The 21,756-nt window shown below is 33.8% G+C and overlaps 2 protein-coding genes across 21 annotated transcripts in view; one reads left to right on the top strand and one right to left on the bottom strand.

Moving 5' to 3' along the window:
- LOC117325796 (splicing regulatory glutamine/lysine-rich protein 1-like) overlaps positions 1-4,250 on the bottom strand; it is a 34,827-nt gene extending 30,577 nt beyond the window's left edge. For 17 of the 18 annotated variants that reach the window (XM_033882255.1, XM_033882259.1, XM_033882260.1 and 14 more), the window contains exon 1: positions 3,961-4,250. In XM_033882255.1, the coding sequence (XP_033738146.1) occupies positions 3,961-4,127 (167 nt within the window). In that variant the 5' untranslated portion in view covers positions 4,128-4,250. The remainder of the gene's footprint in view (positions 1-3,960) is intronic. The other variant, XM_033882269.1, reaches the window with a different exon arrangement.
- Positions 4,251-4,409: 159 nt separating this feature from the next.
- Positions 4,410-18,339, top strand: LOC117325799 (small glutamine-rich tetratricopeptide repeat-containing protein alpha-like). 3 transcript variants are annotated; one of them, XM_033882276.1, is made up of 12 exons: positions 4,410-4,520; positions 5,633-5,741; positions 6,410-6,528; positions 7,560-7,641; positions 7,896-7,995; positions 8,914-9,018; positions 9,358-9,496; positions 9,977-10,075; positions 10,351-10,388; positions 10,800-10,865; positions 11,311-11,420; positions 11,785-18,339. In XM_033882276.1, the coding sequence occupies exons 2-12, from the start codon at positions 5,642-5,644 to the stop codon at positions 11,820-11,822; spliced, it is 996 nt and encodes a 331-aa protein (XP_033738167.1). In that variant the 5' UTR covers positions 4,410-4,520; positions 5,633-5,641; the 3' UTR covers positions 11,823-18,339. The 3 variants fall into 3 exon arrangements, with proteins under 3 accessions (XP_033738167.1, XP_033738164.1, XP_033738166.1); XM_033882273.1 differs by having other exon boundaries at positions 4,417-4,520; positions 5,636-5,741; positions 11,785-12,007; XM_033882275.1 differs by lacking the exon at positions 4,410-4,520 and adding an exon at positions 4,587-4,602 and having other exon boundaries at positions 11,785-12,007.
- Positions 18,340-21,756: the final 3,417 nt, after the last annotated feature.

Genomic DNA, 21,756 nt, shown 5'->3' with positions numbered 1-21,756 from the left:
ACCTAATAATTGATTTACAATGTCTTTTACTATAGCTTTCTGTTCTGAACAAAAATTATTTATCAACAAGAATGAAGTCTTTACTTTATCTTCAAATAAAGATGGTAAGTTATTATGTGTATGTGCGTTTAGTTTTGGGTGCTCTTTGCATTGACATCTGTAGCCTGTAGGAATACACAAAATGTGGCAAAAACGTGTTCCAGTTACTTAATTTGCTAAAGAAAATTGAACACATAAAGTAGCAAAATATTTCACATGAATTATTACTTTTGAACACCATTTTGACACTCAGTCAAAGATTTATTTCCTTGAAAAAAGGTAGGGGCGCCCTTATTAGGTCAAATACGGTATGAGGTGTATAAATTTATTTCAGAAACATTGCTCCAATTCACGATTTTCAGGTAGCAGTGTACAGTAAAAATGCTAAATTCTGAAAAATATGGCACATGTTTTAGATATGTAAACATTGCCAGTTAACCTTACATATAACCTCTAATAAAGTATATTTATTTGAAATCTGTACAACATTTGCAATTTTAATAGAGCTCTGAAGGATAAGTAAACTGATATTTTCTGTGATTTTTAGAGCTGTGAATACCATGGTAACAGCTTAAAAAATTCTCAAAAATTGCAAAATATTATATTTGACCCAAAATGGCACAATTCTCTACACAATTTTTTTTCTGAAACCTATCTAAAATTAAATATCTCTATCCCAAAGACAGAATTAATCTTGTTTGGACATATGTTGTAAATTAAGTTTTTCCGCTATCTTACCTTTTCTGTGGGCTTCCATTTTGCGCTGTAGGCAAAACTAAATTTCCTGTGTAAACACACGTTCGGAAAATCCGGATATTTAAAATCCGGAACCAATTTATTGATTTTTGTTTTAATAAATGTGAAGCCTGTATGTACTACTTCATACTGAATATACCAATTATAGTGTACATTTATTTTTTCATTTTTTATGCATATCATAATACAGGAGTTATTTGCTTAACAAAAAAATTGCCCATGGCCAGGCTGTCTTACTGTGGTGTGCTACCTCAGTATTTTGCAGAATACATCTTGAAGTTGAATATTGCACTTCTAAATATATATAGTCTTAATGCTGCTAATAACCAAGTCCATTTAAATTGATTTGATTTCATAACCCGAACATAACTGCAACAAAATTTATTTTTTTGTTTTCATAATCATTGTTGTGTTGCAACAGAAAAAAAAGTCTACCAAAATGCACCTTTGGGATAATGTTTTTTTTTCCCTCCAGATAATTATAAACTCGGGTCAGAAAAAAAAACATTTTTGCTTACTGGACCAACTCGGAAGTGCATTATTGCTAAATGGGTATGGGGTGAATGAATATATTGTAAGACTTGTCCATGCATAATACAAATAAGGCAGAAAACAAGAGCCGTTTGAGAACAGCATAACTCGTCTCGCAAATGCTTGTCAATAAATAATTAAAATATATTAATTGGTATGGTTTCGCAAATTGCATTTATAATATTTATATTGTTTACTTGATCAGATTGTGTTTTGTACAGTATTCATGCAATTTTCAAAGCCATACCAATTTTTAGAGCTATCTAGACTGGCTACCAGCTCAGACCCTAAAGTTTTTTGTTGAGAATTGCTAAGCTAAATTCTAATACTAGATTATCTGCCCCTAGTTTGAAACATAGGATCAGACATGTCCTAGAGACCAAAATCATAAAGCTTATAACTTTAATTCTAGAGACTGGGGGCCAGTCTACTCCAACAATGGTAGAGGTTTTACACGGCGAGATACTTTTGACAGGTGCCATGTAACCTCTAACTGCCCATAGCTGATTTTCCCGATGCTGACGATGAAATTTTCAAAGTTTGTATATTGAAAAAATATAGCGTGTCAACTTACATTTAAATGATCAACAGGGTCCAATATATATTTCTTTCCATAATCCCATGATTAAATGAGAATAATTTCGTAACAAACACACAACTTATGAAGTTTTCTTCTTCCGAAGCGAAGCAGAGCTCAAGCAGACAATACTGCCGGTAGTGATAGTAGAAATACCACGTGATTTGCCGGTTAATACAAAAATGGATTACAAAGTCTGTATCATTTCGTTCTGTTTGAAATAACCCAGACTATTTTGTATCAACCTTTAGGCAGCCATTTTTAAAAACGACTAGAAAAGTGCTACAACGACATGGACATGTATTTGTGTGTTCTATACCGGATTATACTATATATTTGTGTCTGTGACATACATACTGGATATATATTGCATATGTAGCAGGCTGGGTTTTAATTGTAAATACTGTACATAGTTGTATGGTCGCCTTCTAGCTTCCGGCTAGGGGGAATTTCCCTTTTGCTCAGTCGGTAGAGCGGCGGACCTGTAAGCCGAGGGTCACGGGTTCGATCCCGGCTGGCTGCACACTACTACTCCTTGAACTTTTACACATACATGATGCGTAGACATCGTTGTAATGACCTGTCATGCCACTGAAGTGTTTTTTTCAAGCATATTTCGTTGCGCCTGGATTTCAGGCGGAAACTGCATCAAAGAATTAGTGCTTCGGAAATAAGAGGTCGCAGTCGGCAAAATCATATCCGATAGAAAAAGAGCTGACCAGCTAGCAGCGGCCTCTTATGTTATAGCACAGGTGCCTGACTCGTTTTATAAAATAATAACATATAGAGTACATATCAATGAGAAAGCTTCTGAACTCCCCCAGGCTTGAAATCTGATGTATTTATTTCTAAGTACCGTAGCTTCGGTTGTTTTGGGTGGATTTTTTCGAAGTAGGACTTTAATTGAAGAGAAATGGTCAATCTTTAAAATAAGCCATAACATGTTGTTGATTTCTCGATATTAGTTTACGAAATCGGGCGTGAAACTTCAAAATCCCCTCGATTTTGTTTAGTCGGACAAGTTGACGTATCGGGGTCACCACACTTTGACTCTATTGGACATAGCTTTAAATACGAAGTCCACGGGTTAATCAAGAGGTACGCTTCATCAGATCACCGAATACAACTATTACATACACTTACTTTATGTATCGACGAGCACCCTATCGACGGCCCCGGGACTTTTTATGCATACTAATAGCAGATTTTCCCCTTGAGTAGCCATGTTGTGTCAGCCGCGGTAAATCTGAACAAGCATTCTGATTGGTTAAACACATTTTCTATAACCAATCAGAGTTGTATTCGGTGATCTGATGAAGCATACCTCTTGATTAACCCGTGGACTTCGTATTTAAAGCTATGTCCAATAGAGTCAAAGTGTGGTGACCCCGATACGTCAACTTGTCCGACTAAACAAAATCGAGGGGATTTTGAAGTTTCACGCCCGATTTCGTAAACTAATATCGAGAAATCAACAACATGTTATGGCTTATTTTAAAGATTGACCATTTCTCTTCAATTTAAGTCCTACTTCGAAAAAATCCACCCAAAACAACCGAAGCTACGGTACTTAGAAATAAATACATCAGATTTCAAGCCTGGGGGAGTTCAGAACCTTTCTCATTGATATGTACTCTATATGTTATTATTTTATAAAACGAGTCAGGCACCTGTGGTTATAGGAGTAGGGGCCAGTCTAAAGGCTATTATTTTATAAAACGAGTCAGGCACCTGTGGTTATAGGAGTAGGGGCCAGTCTGAAGGCTATCACTTTAGAGATATTTTGAATAAATTGACGGGACTATAAAAAATAGAAATAGACAAATGCTTTTTAAAATCAAATCTCTGAAAACTCCATGCTCCAGAGATAACTAGTCAAGTATCTGTCAAAAAAATGAACAAAACATTACCGAAGCTGTGTGCAAGATATCGATAAAATCAACAATTTGGAGTGAAATTAACACACACATAGGGAGGGTTATGCAGTGTGCTATGGAAATAAGGAAACAAATGAGCTAAACGCTATAGCGTCAGTAACTCCCTTCAAACTGCCTTACATCATGGGGTCCAAATCGGGGTCTGGGAGAATGGCTTCAGGAGGATAGAGCTTGATTTCGTCGATTCTGCCGATGTAGCCGAAAAGCGTCTTCATTTGGTCTTTTGATGCAGCAGGCGCGACATTGGTCACCTGGATGACACGGGTATTTATCTTTTCCGAAGACATTGTAGACGGCAGGATTGATGCAAATGAGCACAGGAACGTTTAAACGTTTTCTGTTCGATTTTTCACGCAATAAATCGTTCAAAGATGGCGTGCTTTTAGTTTTACGACCGTAATCTGGTTGTTGAAAATTATATTTTTGCTAAAATAAAATAAACATTAAAATAAACATATTTTGTTAAAATAAGGTATTTTTCTTACATAAAAATATTTCTACAACAATAATCAATTTTTGAATACATAGATAAAGATATTCGTCGTAATCGAGAAAGGACCAGAACCGTTTTTCGGTCAACTTCCTGTGTGCGCTTTACTTCCGGTCTAATTTTCCCCAACCGGTGTGGTGTGCAACTTAAGAAATTTCGAGATTTTAACTGAAACCGTTGATTTGAAAAGGTAATTGGTGGATTAATTTAATAGTTAAATTTGTGTGAAACTCTGTTACACCAAAAGAAAATCAAGTTATAATACGAAAAGTGTAAGTTTACTGAAATGACAATCCCATCCTATGATCCTGCCATGACAAATATTGTCAGAATGTAACGTTTTGTATCCCGAGGCTGTACTCGAACGACTGTTCCTGAGTGTGCAATGTTGTGTATCATAACATTTATATAGTATACATATGTTCATCTGTACACCAATGTCATTCAATTTCAGTGTATATGTGAACATTTTCTTTATTATTATGCCCACGAGATTGAGGTATGGACAACCTGCAAATATGCAGGGGTAATTATAATCTAAACATACGGATATATGACAAATCTAAAACCAAGTCATATCCGGGATATCCCGATTACTTCGAAATGATGGGGAAATTGTAAATGAATGGTCGTTGAAATGAGACGTTTTTGCCTCTTTGCTCAAGTTCCCATCAACAGTCTGGTTGTTGCATTTTCCTTCTCATATTTGACAGGTATCAACATACATACTTGTTATATTTGGTAATCATATGATCTCATTGTGTTTTCATCATGTTAGTGTTGCAGATTTTGGCTTTCAGATGATACTCCAATGTAAGATATTGTATATATAGTAATGAATTGATTCATACGTTAGGACAGAATGATGTGTGAGTGTGGAGTTTTGATGTACACTGTATTCCCATCTAGGATTTAGACTAAATGATATATACATGTCAATCAGCAACAGCACCATTAGTCTGCCTGTTACACTTCTGTGTTATCACAACTCCATCTAAACATCTATAGAAGTATTTAGTTTGTGGTATTTTACAAAGAAAGTTTGTACATTGTAATATCCAGCTGGTTTAATATCTAGCTACCAATATGCTCGACTGAAAGGGCACAGCTCACCAGTACTAAACTACTAATACTACACTTTCCATTACATAAGTTACTTGGACAATATAAAATCTTTATGGTAAAGGCAAAATTTACACCAAATTGTCCAATACTAAAACCAATATGTTTGTAGCTCCACCACTCTTATTGATTTAGAAACAAACTTGTCAAATCTGTGATGCATTTACAATCTTTCATCAGTAGACCAAGATGGCAGACGTGAAAAAATTGGTGTTTGCCATAATGAGGTTCATGGAGGACCAGAAGGTAACTGGGGATTTGGATGAAGATTCCTTGGAGAGTCTCGAGGGTTAGTGGCATTACTTTATAAGTCTTTCACCAGTCTGCCATGTATATGAATTAGCTGTGTAATAGTTTTAAAAGCTGTTGATAGATAATCATTTTGCTATTTGCAATCAGTCATTTGAAAGATATAAATTAATAACTTGTGCAGAGTATAAATCAATGATTTTCACATTTCATTTGATATGCAGTTTTTGGCTTTAAGACATTAACAGGAAATGCTTTTAAAAAATGTTAATTCGCTTCCATATAGGTCATTTGATTGTTTTGATATGACAACAAAACCTCTCCCATTTCATACAGTCAGATGCAGGTGGGTAAGATTCTTAAAATTTATGATTTATGCTCTATAGACTAGGAATAGGAACAGATGTGAGGCAAATAAACCTTGTACATGTACTATCATTTTGTATCAATATTAAGATCTGTATTTCCTGCTTAAATGCAAGTCTAACATCCAGACTTGAAAAATGAGACTAAAGCAGTCATTTAGAAAAAAAAAAAAAACACTTTTATTCCTTTAAGCATTACAGTTGAAAAAGACTCATGAAAACAAATTGTAGGTTGATCACTGTAAAAAGAAAGACGAAATATCTAAAAAAAAAAAAAAGAAGAAGAAAAGCTTGAGTGTTGTTGATTACTGTGGGACTACATACAGTGCTTTTCTAATTACAGTTGGACTACAGTGCTTATCCAATGCATATGGTCTGGATATGACCGACCCTAGTCAGATTGCTAAATACCAGGTACAGAGGAACCTTCTGGATATATTCAACGCACAAATTAGTTTAGAGGTAAGTACCACATAAGAAATATCTCTAGATTGTTACTGGCTGAAGCCTGTTGTCTTTGCTAAATGAATGATGCAACAGGAATGTAAAAAAAAAAAACAAATATAATTGTGTTCAATAATTATCTTTATTGTGGTTAGGGTATAATTATCTCATAACAACTAGAGAGATTTTTGAGAGACAAGCACATACACACAGAAAGAATGAATAGACAGGAAAGAAGGAAAAAATAAAGATTTTAAAATGCTGCCATGTGGCAGTAGATCTTATCTATAGTCATTTAATTTCTCTAGAGTAGGATAAACAAAACAAAAAAATTGATTCCACTGTGTCTATTTTAGTCATCTCTCAAGATTAACATGCTGTGAGATACTGTAGGCCCTATTCATGGGATCTCTTATTTTCCCTACAGGGAAAAAACACCTCTTCAGGTATTGTAAGGGAGCCCAACAATAAGTCTGTTCTTTTCTCCCTCCAACTTGTTTATACTATAACGGTTATAAGTTCAGAGCAAAAAATAAAAACTATGATAAGATATTATCGGTTATATGAAATATTGGAGTTATTCTTATTATTTTCAACATTATTCAATATTAGTGTGTTGTATATTTAGGGCCGCAGTGGCAGAGTGGTTAAGGTGTCCTAACACTTTATCACTAGCTCTAGGGTTGCAAGTTTGAAACTTATGTGGGGCAGTTGCGAGGTACTGACCATAGGCCGGTGGTTTTTCTCCGGGTACTTCGGCTTTCCTCCACCTCCTTAACCTGGCACGTCCTTAAATGACCCTGGCTGTTAATAGGACATTAAACAAAAATAAACAAAAAGTGTTGCATATTAAAACTGGAAAATTGAATTATTTGTTCCAGTTTTAGAAAGATAGTGAACATATAAATATAAAAATAATACTGGTTACTGATTTCTCTCAAGTACCGTAATAATACGGAATCAGTTGAACAGGGTGGTAACAGCTAATGTGTAATCTTTTATCTCTAAATTAATCTGATTCATTTTTATCTGTGACTGTTTATTTTCAGCCTGATTCTGATTTTTCAACATTATCCTTACATGAGCCTACAGAAGAAGAGAAACTACAAGCAGAGGAAAAGAAAGCAAAAGGTTTTGTTTTTAAAATGATAGATTTAATTATATGACAATTATTAATCAATCCAATTTAAGTTTCATTTGAATACTTGAAAAACTTCTGAATCAATAAGATGTATTGTTATGTTTTTATTTTTTCGGAAGGATCCTAGTTCTGAGAGGATGTCTTAATTAATCTTAAAAATTATGAGATAATTATCAAGTCTTAATTAAAGTAAATCTTTCAAAGACCACATATTTTATCTTAAAGTGTAAAATTCCTATTTCAGGAAATGAGTTTATGAAAACTGAGAAGTATTCAGATGCAGTCGAGTACTACACACAAGCTATTAAGCTTGACAACAAAAATCCAGTCTACTATTGTAACAGGTATAACTGTCTTTGTCATATCAATTTTTTTCCATTTACTTAGATTAAATTAAAAGTGTTCCTATATATAGAAAGGAAAACTAAATTTCTTATAAGACTGAAATTACCTTTTTTCCAGTTGTAACCTTATAAAAAGTTATATTCTTCGTCAGTAATGAGTATTCAATATTAAGTTACATTCCAGACAAGCATCTCTGTCACTACATTCTGGAATTAGCTTTCTGCGGGGGATACAATTTTGCCCTTGTGTTATGCATTAAGGTTATCTGGAGATTTCAAATGAAGGGAGACAAATGATGTCTCTTTTCAAATGTTCCTGTTCAGGCCAAAATTTCTAAACCATTGAAGATACTATGACCAAACTTGCAGTATACTTGCATTACCTAAAGTGTGCAGCAGTTTGGTCACTCTGATCTTGACCGCTATATCAAATGAGTGCAGATTTTCCAAATGTTTCAAACTTTCAAACCATTAATGCTATTGTAATGAAAATTGATGTATACTTTACCTTTTGATCTGTCATTGGATCATTGCAACCTTGACATCAAGGTCAAAGGTCAAATGTGTGTTAATTATGTACAGGCCATAACTTCTGAACCATTGAAAATATTTTGATGAAACTTTTCAGTATACTTTTAAGATATCTTCATTGAAAGATGCTAAATGCCTTCATCACCTCACTGAGGAAACACAGTGCTATGTCTTTGGATTATTTCGACCTTGATCTCAAGGTCAAAGGTCAATTGCATGCAAAACATATCTAAGCCTAGATAGTAAGGGAGAGGAGGAGGCATGTTTTGGTTTACAAAAACAGGTCAAAAACAGATCTCTAGCTTATTCCACTTCACATTTAGTGTAATGGGGTACTGGTGTTGTTCACCAACAAATAAATACTTAAATGGATTCTTCGTTTTTCAGAGCAGCAGCATACAGTAAAATAAACAAACACGACCTAACCATAGAGGACTGTCAAAGAGCCCTATCTATAGATCCATGCTACAGTAAAGCTTATGGAAGAATGGGGTTAGTATATGTCAAGTGGTACTATCAGTTTACTTTACTTCATTTAAACTGTTACAGTAATGTGTATCAGTAAAGTAAAATGTAAGTTTACCATTTAAGGGGTAGTGTCGGACAACCTCTCTTTACCTACCCGACGAAATTATGTGGGATTTATTATTTTTGTATAGAAAAAGAAATTATATCACTTTAATATGGATTCAGGAGATAACAGAAAACTAAATGGGTTCATAATAGAATAGATGCTATTTTTTTTCTCAATGTATTCCTGTATTATAAAGTACCAGACTTGAAGTGATTCCATGACTTTGTGTTATTAACTGTAGTATTTTTTTCCACTAGAATTGCATACACAGCTATAGATGACCATGAAAGTGCCCTTGAATGCTACAGAAAGGCTCTTGATCTTGATCCTGGCAACCAGACTCATCAGAATAATCTGGAAATATCTGAACAGAAACTAAAGGAAAGGGCAACACAGGTGTTTTAACATGATAAATATATATATTAACAGAGTTCTCTCCCTTACTCCTCCTTCATGAATTGCGAAACATAATTCTTAAATTGTAACAGATAATTGAAAGTTTCTACACACCTTTAACTTTATGTATCCCATTTTTTATATGTGTATATGACATACATATATTATTACTCATATTGTTATAACTTACTGGGACCTGTTCGTTTATGTGGACAGACCGGTTCGTCAGTTTTTAAATGTAATATTTCAAACATATATCTTGATGGACCTGCAAATGTTAATACAGGCCTTGGAAGTCTTTGTCAAGGCTCGCCTGAAAACAATATAAAATCACCAGGTCCGTCTTTATTTCATAAACGAACTCAACAACACCGGTCCAACTGGTGCAACCGTTTGGACCGCAAAAACGAAAACAGCCCTGGTGAACTGTTGATTTCTCTTTACAGTTATATGCAACTATTGTCATGTCATCTGTTTCAGACTGGTTTTAACCTGGGAGCAGCAGGTATGCAAGGAATGCCAGGACTACCTGGAATGGACCTCGCTGCAATGTTTAACAACCCTGCTATGATGAATATGGTAATTTATAATAATCGTTTTTGAGAAACGCTAAGTACAGAGAATAGTAAAATGTGCTAGGCCATGAACCTTTGACCTCGATTTAGTATACATGAACATATAATACAGATGTGACAACATGTTATTGATAATATTTAAACACCAAATTTTACCTTTGTCATTTTTGTTAAAATCAAAACACCTAACAAAATTTTGTCCTCCTCTCTGTATCGCTGTTCAGTCGTTACAATACCCATTAAATGTATTAAGATGATATGTGTATTGATATTTAACAGGCTAGGACATTCATGCAGGATCCAGGACTACAACAAATGTAAGTTAAATCTCTCTCCTACTAATATCCTGAATTTGTCATCATCATTATTATGCTTTAAGGCCAATATAATCTTTGTCTTTTTCATAGAATGATGGCATGATTTTAAAAATTGGTGCATATATTCATCTATCAAATGGTTTGTAGGTTTTATCAGATAAATGTACATTTACATAAATTTTTGAATGTTCTTTTATTATTTTAGATAAATTTGTAGGTTTATAAAAATAATTAATTTAAACTTTAAAAGGTACATGTATTTTTCAGATAAAGTTGAATGCATTAAGTTTATGCATTGGTAGATGAACGATCATGTAAATGATTTGAAAGTATTAAATTCATAAACATGAAATAGTATAATTAAGAAATAGATGCCTCTATCTACTGGTGATGTGTTGTTGATGATAATAGGATGACCAATATGATGTCTGGGGCCCAGGCAGGAGGTAACGAAGGTGGCTTAGGACTCCTACAAGTGTGAGTAGCTCTAAATGTACCCATTAACTGTTTAATTAAAGTTAATTATTCATTTTTAATCATTTTTTGGAGATATATTTTCAGTATCTGTTATTATCATTTGTACAGTGATTATCTAAGTTCATATCTCCGACTGTATTTTTGTCTTGAAGGTTTAGAACTGTTTCAAGTTCATTTCAATGTTATAGAAAAGAATTGTTAAAGTCTTTTTTATTTTTATAAAACATCGGCAGAGTTATCAAAGTTTAACTTTTGTAATATTCATTAATTGGTTTGCCTTAGCCATTGTATGAACTTATTATCAGATGAAGTCTACAAGCCTTGTACTTGAGAATAAATGCATTTTTGATTAGCTATCTGTCTGCTTATAAAGTAAAGGTAACTTTTCCTTTTTTTTGCATTATTTTTTTCTTTTCAACATTTGTGTGAAAATTTACTGCTTTAGAGGACAGCAGCTAGCTGCACAGGTACAGGAAAGTCATCCTGACTTAGTGGCACAACTCAGGGAACAGATGGGAAGGCCTAATGAAGATAACCCAAATGATCCAGGCCAGGGTAAATTGTTCACAATAAATTCTAAGTTAATCCACCATAAAATGCTCATGTTTCATTTAAACCACTAAATTGTACAATTAACCATCAATCTAATTGTTGTGGAAGAGCTTTGGACAGAATTGAAGATTCATTTGCTAATACCAGAAAAAACAATTATTGTTGTAAAAATAACATAACTTGGACAGAATTTAGTATTTATATTGGAAAATTTGTGAATCAAATTATCTTAAACTTGAGATAAGTTGACTAGATGGTTGAGGTTTGGCATGGTATGTTTAATTTTTAAATACATTTTTCTTTAAGATATTTGCCATGGTGAAATAAAACTTGAGTGACCTTTCATTACATGTTTTGTTATTTACAGGAGGAAACCCACCACCCCCAGAACCTCCTGCCCAGTAATACAAACTGACACTGCTTGGGCCCATCTCATCCTTTCTAGGCATTATTTCCTGTATCAAAAGATGTCGCATTACTTCAACATCAGATTGGAAGAAATGTCACATGGTTTGAATATAAGTTACGTGACATATATGTGAGTTATGACTTAAGCAGGAGTTAAACGACTAAGAGTATACAACTAAGAATTAAAAAATTCCATCATAAACGACTACGATAGGAGTCACAATGTCAGTCATGTGACACACCGGGCCAGTCACATGACCAATCATGACTACAGTGTGCAAGTTTTTGTTGTGTTTGCGTACCTGTTTACTGGAGCGTGGCAGATCCTCTGATGTGATACCTGTCCAACAAAGACAGGAATATATGTCCATAACATTATTTCCGCAGGGTTTTCATCCTTCACCTTCAACTTGACCTGTGATTTAGACAGAAGTCTACAAAGTGCTGTGTGTACGATTCTTAACCTGTGTCATCTAATATTTACTGGGTATTGTTGAGTGAATGTTGACAGGTTAAGAGTTAATTCTGACATATTTTTAATGTTATACAACTATTATTTAAAGATTTCAGTTAATAAATCGGTGGACCAATCCAGAATCTCTTCAGAAGTTTATATAGAAGTTGGTGCCATTTGAAGTAACAGTTTGCCTTTATTCCTCCATCTACTCATTACTAGGTAATTCTAAGTACACTGTATTTCCAGAAAATCTGACTGTCCTCCATGTACATGTTCTTGCTTTGATAAAGTTTTGTGTGATTGTAATATAACTGTATACATTAGCAAACCACATTGTATTGTGACCTATTGTTTTGTGTAAATATTACATTTTCATGATGTGGTCGTCCACAACTTTTAAAGCATTTTTTCCTGTTCCTGGATTGGTTCACTGATCATTTCTAATATGTAAATTGAATATCAGCCATTCATTGAACTGCCTATACCTTAAAACATTTAATATCTTAAACATGTCCATGTCCTTTATGTATATTTGTTAATTATCAAGTTATGAGATATGTTTTAGATGAAATAAAGTAAAGAGTAAACATGTATATGTGTGGGAGATAATTGTTTGTAATGGGAAGCTGGGGATAGCAACACCTTACTGAGGCTTGTGAAACATCCTGACATTCTTGCCATTGTACTGCAACAAGAGAATCAGCATTTTTAATGGTGCTACAATGTAGGAATATTAGTGTACCCGAGGGCCATCAGGCAAGACTGTTTTGTGTACCCTGAGGGCCATCAGGCTAGATAGCTTTGTGTACCCCGCGAGCCATCAGACTCGATAGCTTTGTGTACCCTGAGGGCCATCAGGCTAGATAGCTTTGTGTACCCGAGAGCCATCAGGCTAGATAGCTTTGTGTACCCAGAGAACCATCAGACTTGATAGCTTTGTGTACCCCGAGAGCCATCAAGCTAGATAGCTTTGTGTACCCTGAGAGCCATCAGGCTAGATAGCTTTGTGTACCCCGAGGGCCATCAGGCTAGATAGCTTTTTGTACCCTGAGGGCCATCAGGCTAGAAAGCTTTGTGTACCCCGAGAGCAATCAGACTAGATAGCTTTGTGTACCCTGAGGGCCATCAGGCTAGATAGCTTTGTGTACCCGAGAGCCATCAGGCTAGATAGCTTTGTGTACCCTGAGGGCCATCAGGCCAGATAGCTTTGTGTACCCGATAGCCATCAGACTCGATACCATTGTGTACCCCGAGGTCCATCAGGCTAGATAGCTTTGTGTACCCCGAGGTCCACCATGCCAGATAGCTTTGTGTACCCGAGAGCCATCAGGCTAGATAACTTTGTGTACCCTGAGGGCCCTCAGGCAAGAAAGCTTTGTGTACCCTGAGGGCCATCAGGCTAGATAGCTTTGTGTACCCCGCGAGCCATCAGACTCGATAGCATTGTGTACCCTGAGAGCCATCAGGTTAGATAGCTTTGTGTACCCCGAGAGCCATCAGGCAAGATAGCTTTGTGTACCCTGAGGGCCATCAGGTTAGATAGCTTTGTGTACCCTGATGTCCATCAGGCAAGATAGCTTTGTGTACCCTAAGGTTCATCAGGCTAGATAGCTTTGTGTACCCCGAGGTCCACCATGCAAGATAGCTTTGTGTACCCCAAGAGCCATCAGGCTAGATAGCTTTGTACCCTGAGGTCTACCATGCAAGATAGCTTTGTGTACCCCGAGGGCCATCAGGCTAGATAGCTTTGTGTACCCCGAGAGCCATCAGGCTAGATAGCTTTGTGTACCCTGAGGGCCATCAGGCAAGAAAGCTTTGTGTACCGTAAGGGCCATCAGGCTAGATAGCATTGTGTACCCTGAGAGCCATCAGGTTAGATAGCTTTGTGTACCCCGAGAGCCATCAGGCAAGATAGCTTTGTGTTCCCTGAGAGCCATCAGGCTAGATAGCTTTGTGTACCCCGAGGTCCATCGGGCAAGATAGCTTTGTGTACCCTGAGGGCCATCAGGTTAGATAGCTTTGTGTACCCTGATGTCCATCAGGCAAGATAGCTTTGTGTAACCTAAGGTTCATCAGGCTAGATAGCTTTGTGTACCCCGAGGTCCACCATGCCAGATAGCTTTGTGTACCCCGAGAGCCATCAGGCTAGATAGCTTTGTACCCTGAGGTCCACCATGCAAGATAGCTTTGTGTACCCCGAGGGCCATCAGGCTAGACAGCTTTGTGTATCCTGAGGTCCATCAGGCTAGATAGCTTTGTGTACCCTGAGAGCCATCAGGCAAGATAGCTTTGTGTTCCCTGAGAGCCATCAGGCTAGATAGCTTTGTGTACCCCGAGGTCCATCGGGCAAGATAGCTTTGTGTACCCCAAGGTCCATCAGGCAAGATAGCTTTATGTATTTCAATGACTATCAGATTAGATAACTGGTTGTGTAGCACTGTAGCTCATAACCTAGACCATTAGAGTCCACAAATGGCCAAAATACTAAGAGTTATAAATATATACTTAGAAAAATAATCATTAAAATTTACCCGGTTGTCTAATTGTACTGGACCTGCTCACGACTGTTTGATCTTCCAGAGTTACTTCCCTTAGTTTCACTCTGACCGATGGAAAAGTGATAAGCTGTTGTGGTTGAGAATGTGCTAAATGATAGAAAATGGAACACAACCAGCTTTTCTTATAGAATTATTTCTCAGTGACATTCATAGTATCATGAATATTTCAAATTTGTTAAAGTTGAAGTTTCGCACATTGTAACCATGTACGAAATGTCACTTTGGGAACTTTGTTACCATGGAACTGATGCCAGTTTGAGAACTTTGTTATCGTGGCGTCATTATCATTTAAGAACTTTGTTACCATGGATACAGTGTCACTTAAAGAATCCTGTTCCATGGATAAAGTGGCATTGAGAACTTTGTTACATGGATAAAGTGGCATTGAGAACTTTGTTACATGGATAAAGTGGCATTGAGAACTTTGTTACCATGGATACTGAGAATACCAAGGTTACAGTCTGACTTCAGTTTGACTTCTGATTTATTTTAAATACTGTGTTATCCTGCAATAAATTGCTTCGGGTGATTTTTTTAGCAGATTATACTTCCATTTTACCAGGGCTAGAACAGTGCTATACTGTTTTGATATGAACCCTTAATAAATCTCCTATAAATTAAAGTATAAAGAATAGTTTGGTGATTATTGGTTTGTAATTATCAGGCATGATGACAATTCATTTACTAGTCAGGATGTTTGAAGTCTTCAGTTCCTGAATTCATAACTTTTATACAAGTGTATTTTTTTGATAAAATCTGCAAACAAATTAGCATTATGTGATTCAAAATCTTCATCTACACAAAAGGTTTCAGATATTTAAAAATGTTTATCATTTGAAACATTTACTGTGTATAGTTATATAATAAATGCTATTTTTACAGTAAACAGGAATCACTCCACAAAATATGATGCACAAGATATTTTTAAAATTTTGTGTTTTTTTTCTGCTGGCTTACTACAGTTTATACCACAGTATAATAGTGCAGAGGAAATTTTAAAATATTGGGATTCAACGCTTTTTAATTTAAAAACATGATATATCAGCTAGAAAATTTTGAACAGCTGGGTCTTGTCAAATTGTCTGCATGAACAGGAGCTTGCCAAGCTTCAATGATTGTTTTTTTTTTTTTACCTCATAATCTGGCTGACTAGATTCTAGTTTATTACAATGTATCTACAAATACACTAGAAATTGCCACCATAGATATTGTTAAATAATATCACGATACAAAATGTATTCAAAACTAAATGTCAATATTTTTTTTTGTTTAAAGAATTTTTCTTTCTTCCTGAATAAAGCATACAGAAGTTGCCTTTTAAATTCTATTTTATCATTGCGTTAGAATATATGCAGGGATATCATGTCATAAATTCTATGTATATAACAAATTGAAAAATGCCTTTTGAATGATAGATATTTTTTCTTAAGAATATTTATTTATAAGTGACTGTATAAATTATCATAAATGACTTTAAATATCAGCTTGTCTTTCATTAATTTTCAAAAGCGAGGATTGGATTTGAAGATGCTACATCAGCGACAGTATACATACCATTTCTCACAAAATGGCATAAAATGGTGCCCACAGTATAGATATATCTTATTTACAAATTAAAAAAAGAATATCAAGTAAATAACGTTGTCCTAATACTTTGTCTTGTAAGACAGAAAGACATACAAAATATAGAGGCTGGGCATGGTTAATTTTTTTTCTGGATGCAATTAATTATTTATTCATTTTGAATTTGAAAGATAAATTAGAAGTTCAAAAGATTTGGAGGGGTATTAGTGTACAGTATTAAATTTTGGTACTGTATAAAAATAAACATTGGCCTTTTTGTGTTTTCAATTGATCATAATCATTCTTTGTTGAAGATGTAGCATCTTTAAATTGTTGGTGGTTGTGTTCATACATAGTATTATAAATTACTTTGTATTTCTATTTATAAACATTAGTTTCTGGGAAATGTTATCTTTTAAATAAAAAAAAATTCTCAGATTAATTATTAGTTTCAGTTGAAAATTTGTGAGATTTGTTTATAACTAAACATGGAACAGTACAGTGGATCCGAATACAATGTATAGAACATAGAATTTAGGATGTTTATCACTTCTAAGTTTTGTAAATGTGGAATAATAGGCCTATCTGTGTCATTACAAGACTTCTGTCACTGAAATGGGTTTTAAGTCCGATTTTGCATTCTATATACATGTATGTGTATCTTCATAATCTGAAACACACTAAAATTTTGTATAGAATCTAGATATACATGTAATATAAATAAAAATCAATAATATGAAATACACAAGATTTGTATATATTCAAATGTTCATAAATAGTACATTGTATATACTATACTGTAATTTGTATTAGTAAAACAAAAGAAAAAAATACCAGACTTTTATGCTGGTCTTGTTTTCTTTCTTCAGGAAAAGCAACTTTTGTTTTCAAGACAAAATCTTTTTTTTTTCAAGTGTAATATATGTAATGGAATGCACCTTGAGGAATGGACCATATGTAGGGGTTAATATTCTTATTCCATTTTTTTGGTTAATTCTTCGGGCTTATTTGATCCTTATTTTGGTTAATGCTTATATAATTAGGGCTTATTTTGGTTAATACTTTTTGCTTAAAAAGGCTTATTTTGCAAGTGCTGTATATTCATTATAATTAATCATAATTTATAATTATGGTCTCGTTGCAAACGAGTAGGATACCAGAGTCATTTAGTTAATTTTTTAAGAGATTCCCCAACTATAATTGATCTTTTGACCTCTCCAATATAAATGTGTTAGAACTCTATTTTGGTGTTTAGGGATGTAAGGACAGGTTTTATAAGTAAATGTGAAGTGTGTATGCAAGTGAAAGACCAATTGAACAGTTCATAATTAGGAGTGTGTCCTTTAATGGACTATACTACTTCTATGTAGTGCTATGTGTAAGATACCAACCCTTGTTAGGACCCTACCATAGTCATGACAACCAGTATACATGGTAAAAGTAATACACCTGGCATATTGGTGGTTCTAGTCAATGAAAAAATCAAGTGCAGAACTTTAAAATATTTGTCCTAGAGATTCTCAAACTATCTTTCATTGTAGAAGTGATATGATTGCTTATCTAGGCTCATATTTGCCAAAGGCATTTTGTCAAAGTCAACCCTTGTGTATACCAAAATTATGTTATCTTTACGTTTTTGTTTTGATTTTTTTTTTTTTTCGAACTTCAACAGGGAGTCATTGAAATTATGAATATCCATCGAAAATTCAAATACTCTATTTTCCAGTAGCACTTGCAAGAACAAAATTTTCACCAAATCAAAGAAAGTGACCATTTTCATGAAAATTATACACAATGTACACTATGAAATAAGATTTCAAGTTGCCAATGCATTGTAGTATGTTGACTTCGAAAACATTAGTAAAGTACTGCTTATAATTAGTAATATCTGATAATTAGTTGTACATTTGTGAATAAAATGTCATTAACCTTTTTATTACTTACCTTTGTTTGTTTTTTCACCTTTAACGATGAAAAGTTGTAAACAATTTCTTCCTTGGAAATCCATGTACAGCTTACAATACTATACAGTATATAAAAGTGTTACCAACAGTATTTACAGAGAAGTTCTCTCTAAAATACATGGCACCCCTAGTATAGAAATGTATCATTTAATTATCACCAACACCCATAATGTAGAAATGTATCTATTATTACCGTCACCCATAATATAGAAATGTTGCTATTAATAATTACTGACACCCATAATATAGAAATGTATCTATTAATTATCACCAACACCCATAGTATAGAAATGTATCTATTAATTATCACCAACACCCATAGTATAGAAATGTATCTTTTAATTATCACCAACACCCATAGTATAGAAATGTATCTATTAATTATCACCAACACCCATAGTATAGAAATGTATCTATTAACTATCACCGACATCCATAGTATAGAAATGTATCTATTAATTATAACCGACACACATAGTATAGAAATGTATCTATTAAATATCACCAACACCCATAGTATAGAAATGTATCTATTGATTATCACCGGCACCTATAGTATAGAAATGTATCTATTAATTATCACCAACACCCATAGTATAGAAATGTATCTATTAAATATCACCGACACCCATAGTATAGAAATGTATCTATTAAATATCACCGACACCCATAGTATAGAAATGTATCTATTAATTATCACCAACACCCATAGTATAGAAATGTATCTATTAATTATCACCAACACCCATAGTATAGAAATGTATCTATTAAATATCACCGACACCCATAGTATAGAAATGTATCTATTAATTATCACCAACACCCATAGTATAGAAATGTATCTATTAAATATCACCGACACCCATAGTATAGAAATGTATCTATTAATTATCACCAACACCCATAGTATAGAAATGTATCTATTAAATATCACCGACACCCATAGTATAGAAATGTATCTATTAAATATCACCGACACCCATAGTATAGAAATGTATCTATTAATTATCACCAACACCCATAGTATAGAAATGTATCTATTAATTATCACCAACACCCATAGTATAGAAATGTATCTATTAAATATCACCGACACCCATAGTATAGAAATGTATCTATTAATTATCACCAACACCCATAGTATAGAAATGTATCTATTAAATATCACCGACACCCATAGTATAGAAATGTATCTATTAATTATCACCAACACCCATAGTATAGAAATGTATCTATTAAATATCACCAACACCCATAGTATAGAAATGTATCTATTGATTATCACCGGCACCTATAGTATAGAAATGTATCTATTAATTATCACCAACACCCATAGTATAGAAATGTATCTATTAAATATCACCGACACCCATAGTATAGAAATGTATCTATTAAATATCACCGACACCCATAGTATAGAAATGTATCTATTAATTATCACCAACACCCATAGTATAGAAATGTATCTATTAATTATCACCGACACCCATAGTATAGAAATGTATCTATTAAATATCACCAACACCCATAGTATAGAAATGTATCTATTAATTATCACCGACACCCATAGTATAGAAATGTATCTATTAAATATCACCGACACCCATAGTATAGAAATGTATCTATTAATTATCACCAACACCCATAGTATAGAAATGTATCTATTAATTATCACCGACACCCATAGTATAGAAATGTATCTATTAAATATCACCGACACCCATAGTATAGAAATGTATCTATTAATTATCACCAACACCCATAGTATAGAAATGTATCTATTAAATATCACCAACACCCATAGTATAGAAATGTATCTATTGATTATCACCGGCACCTATAGTATAGAAATGTATCTATTAATTATCACCAACACCCATAGTATAGAAATGTATCTATTAAATATCACCGACACCCATAGTATAGAAATGTATCTATTAAATATCACCGACACCCATAGTATAGAAATGTATCTATTAATTATCACCAACACCCATAGTATAGAAATGTATCTATTAAATATCACCAACACCCATAGTATAGAAATGTATCTATTGATTATCACCGACACCCATAGTATAGAAATGTATCTATTAAATATCACCGACACCCATAGTATAGAAATGTATCTATTAATTATCACCAACACCCATAGTATAGAAATGTATCTATTAATTATCACCAACACCCATAGTATAGAAATGTATCTATTAAATATCACCGACACCCATAGTATAGAAATGTATCTATTAATTATCACCAACACCCATAGTATAGAAATGTATCTATTAATTATCACCAACACCCATAATATAGAAATGTATCTATTAAATATCACCGACACCCATAGTATAGAAATGTATCTATTAAATATCACCGACACCCATAGTATAGAAATGTATCTATTAATTATCACCAACACCCATAGTATAGAAATGTATCTATTAATTATCAACAACACCCATATTATAGAAATGTATCTATTAATTATCACCAACACCCATGGTATAGAAATGTATCTATTAATTATAACCGACACCCATAGTATAAAAATGTATCTTGATTATCACCAACACCCATAGTATAGAAATGTATCTATTAATCATCACCAACACCCATAGTATAGAAATGTATCTATTAATTATAACCGACACCCATAGTATAAAAATGTATCTTGATTATCACCAACACCCATGGTATAGAAATGTATCTATTAATTATTACCGACACCCATAGTATAAAAATGTATCTTTTGATTATCACCAACACCCATAGTATAGAAATGTATCTATTAATTATTACCAACACCCATAGTATAGAAATGTATCTATTAATTATAACCGACACCCATAGTATAAAAATGTATCTTGATTATCACCAACACCCATAGTATAGAAATGTATCTATCAATTATCACCAACACCCATAGTATAGAAATGTATCTATCAATTATCACCAACACCCATAATATAGAAATGTATCTATTAATACCGACACCCTTTGTATAGAAATGTATCTATTAAATATCACCAACACCCATATTATAGAAATGTATCTATTAATTATCACCAACACCCATATTATAGAAATGTATCTATTGATTATTACCCATAGTATAGAAATGTATCTATTAAATATCACCAACACCCATAGTATAGAAATGTATCTATCAATTATCACCAACACCCATATTATAGAAATGTATCTATTAAATATCACCAACACCCATATTATAGAAATGTATCTATTAATTATCACCAACACCCATATTATAGAAATGTATCTATTGATTATTACCCATAGTATAGAAATGTATCTATTAAATATCACCAACACCCATAGTATAGAAATGTATCTATCAATTATCACCAACACCCATATTATAGAAA

This window comes from Pecten maximus, chromosome 4, assembly GCF_902652985.1.
Source record: "Pecten maximus chromosome 4, xPecMax1.1, whole genome shotgun sequence".
Classification (NCBI taxonomy): Eukaryota; Metazoa; Mollusca; class Bivalvia; order Pectinida; family Pectinidae; genus Pecten; species Pecten maximus.
The sequence above is the reverse complement of the archived record's forward strand: the minus strand, read 5'-3'. Positions and strand labels throughout refer to the sequence as shown.

Excerpts from the sequence above, each read along its gene's own strand:
- LOC117325799 (XM_033882276.1), top strand. The coding sequence starts at position 5,642 with ATGGCAGACGTGAAAAAATTGGTGTTTGCCATAATGAGGTTCATGGAG. Across the intron at positions 7,996-8,913 it reads CCAGTCTACTATTGTAACAG|AGCAGCAGCATACAGTAAAA; the intron begins GTATAACTGTCT and ends TTCGTTTTTCAG. Across the intron at positions 10,866-11,310 it reads GGCTTAGGACTCCTACAAGT|AGGACAGCAGCTAGCTGCAC; the intron begins GTGAGTAGCTCT and ends TTACTGCTTTAG.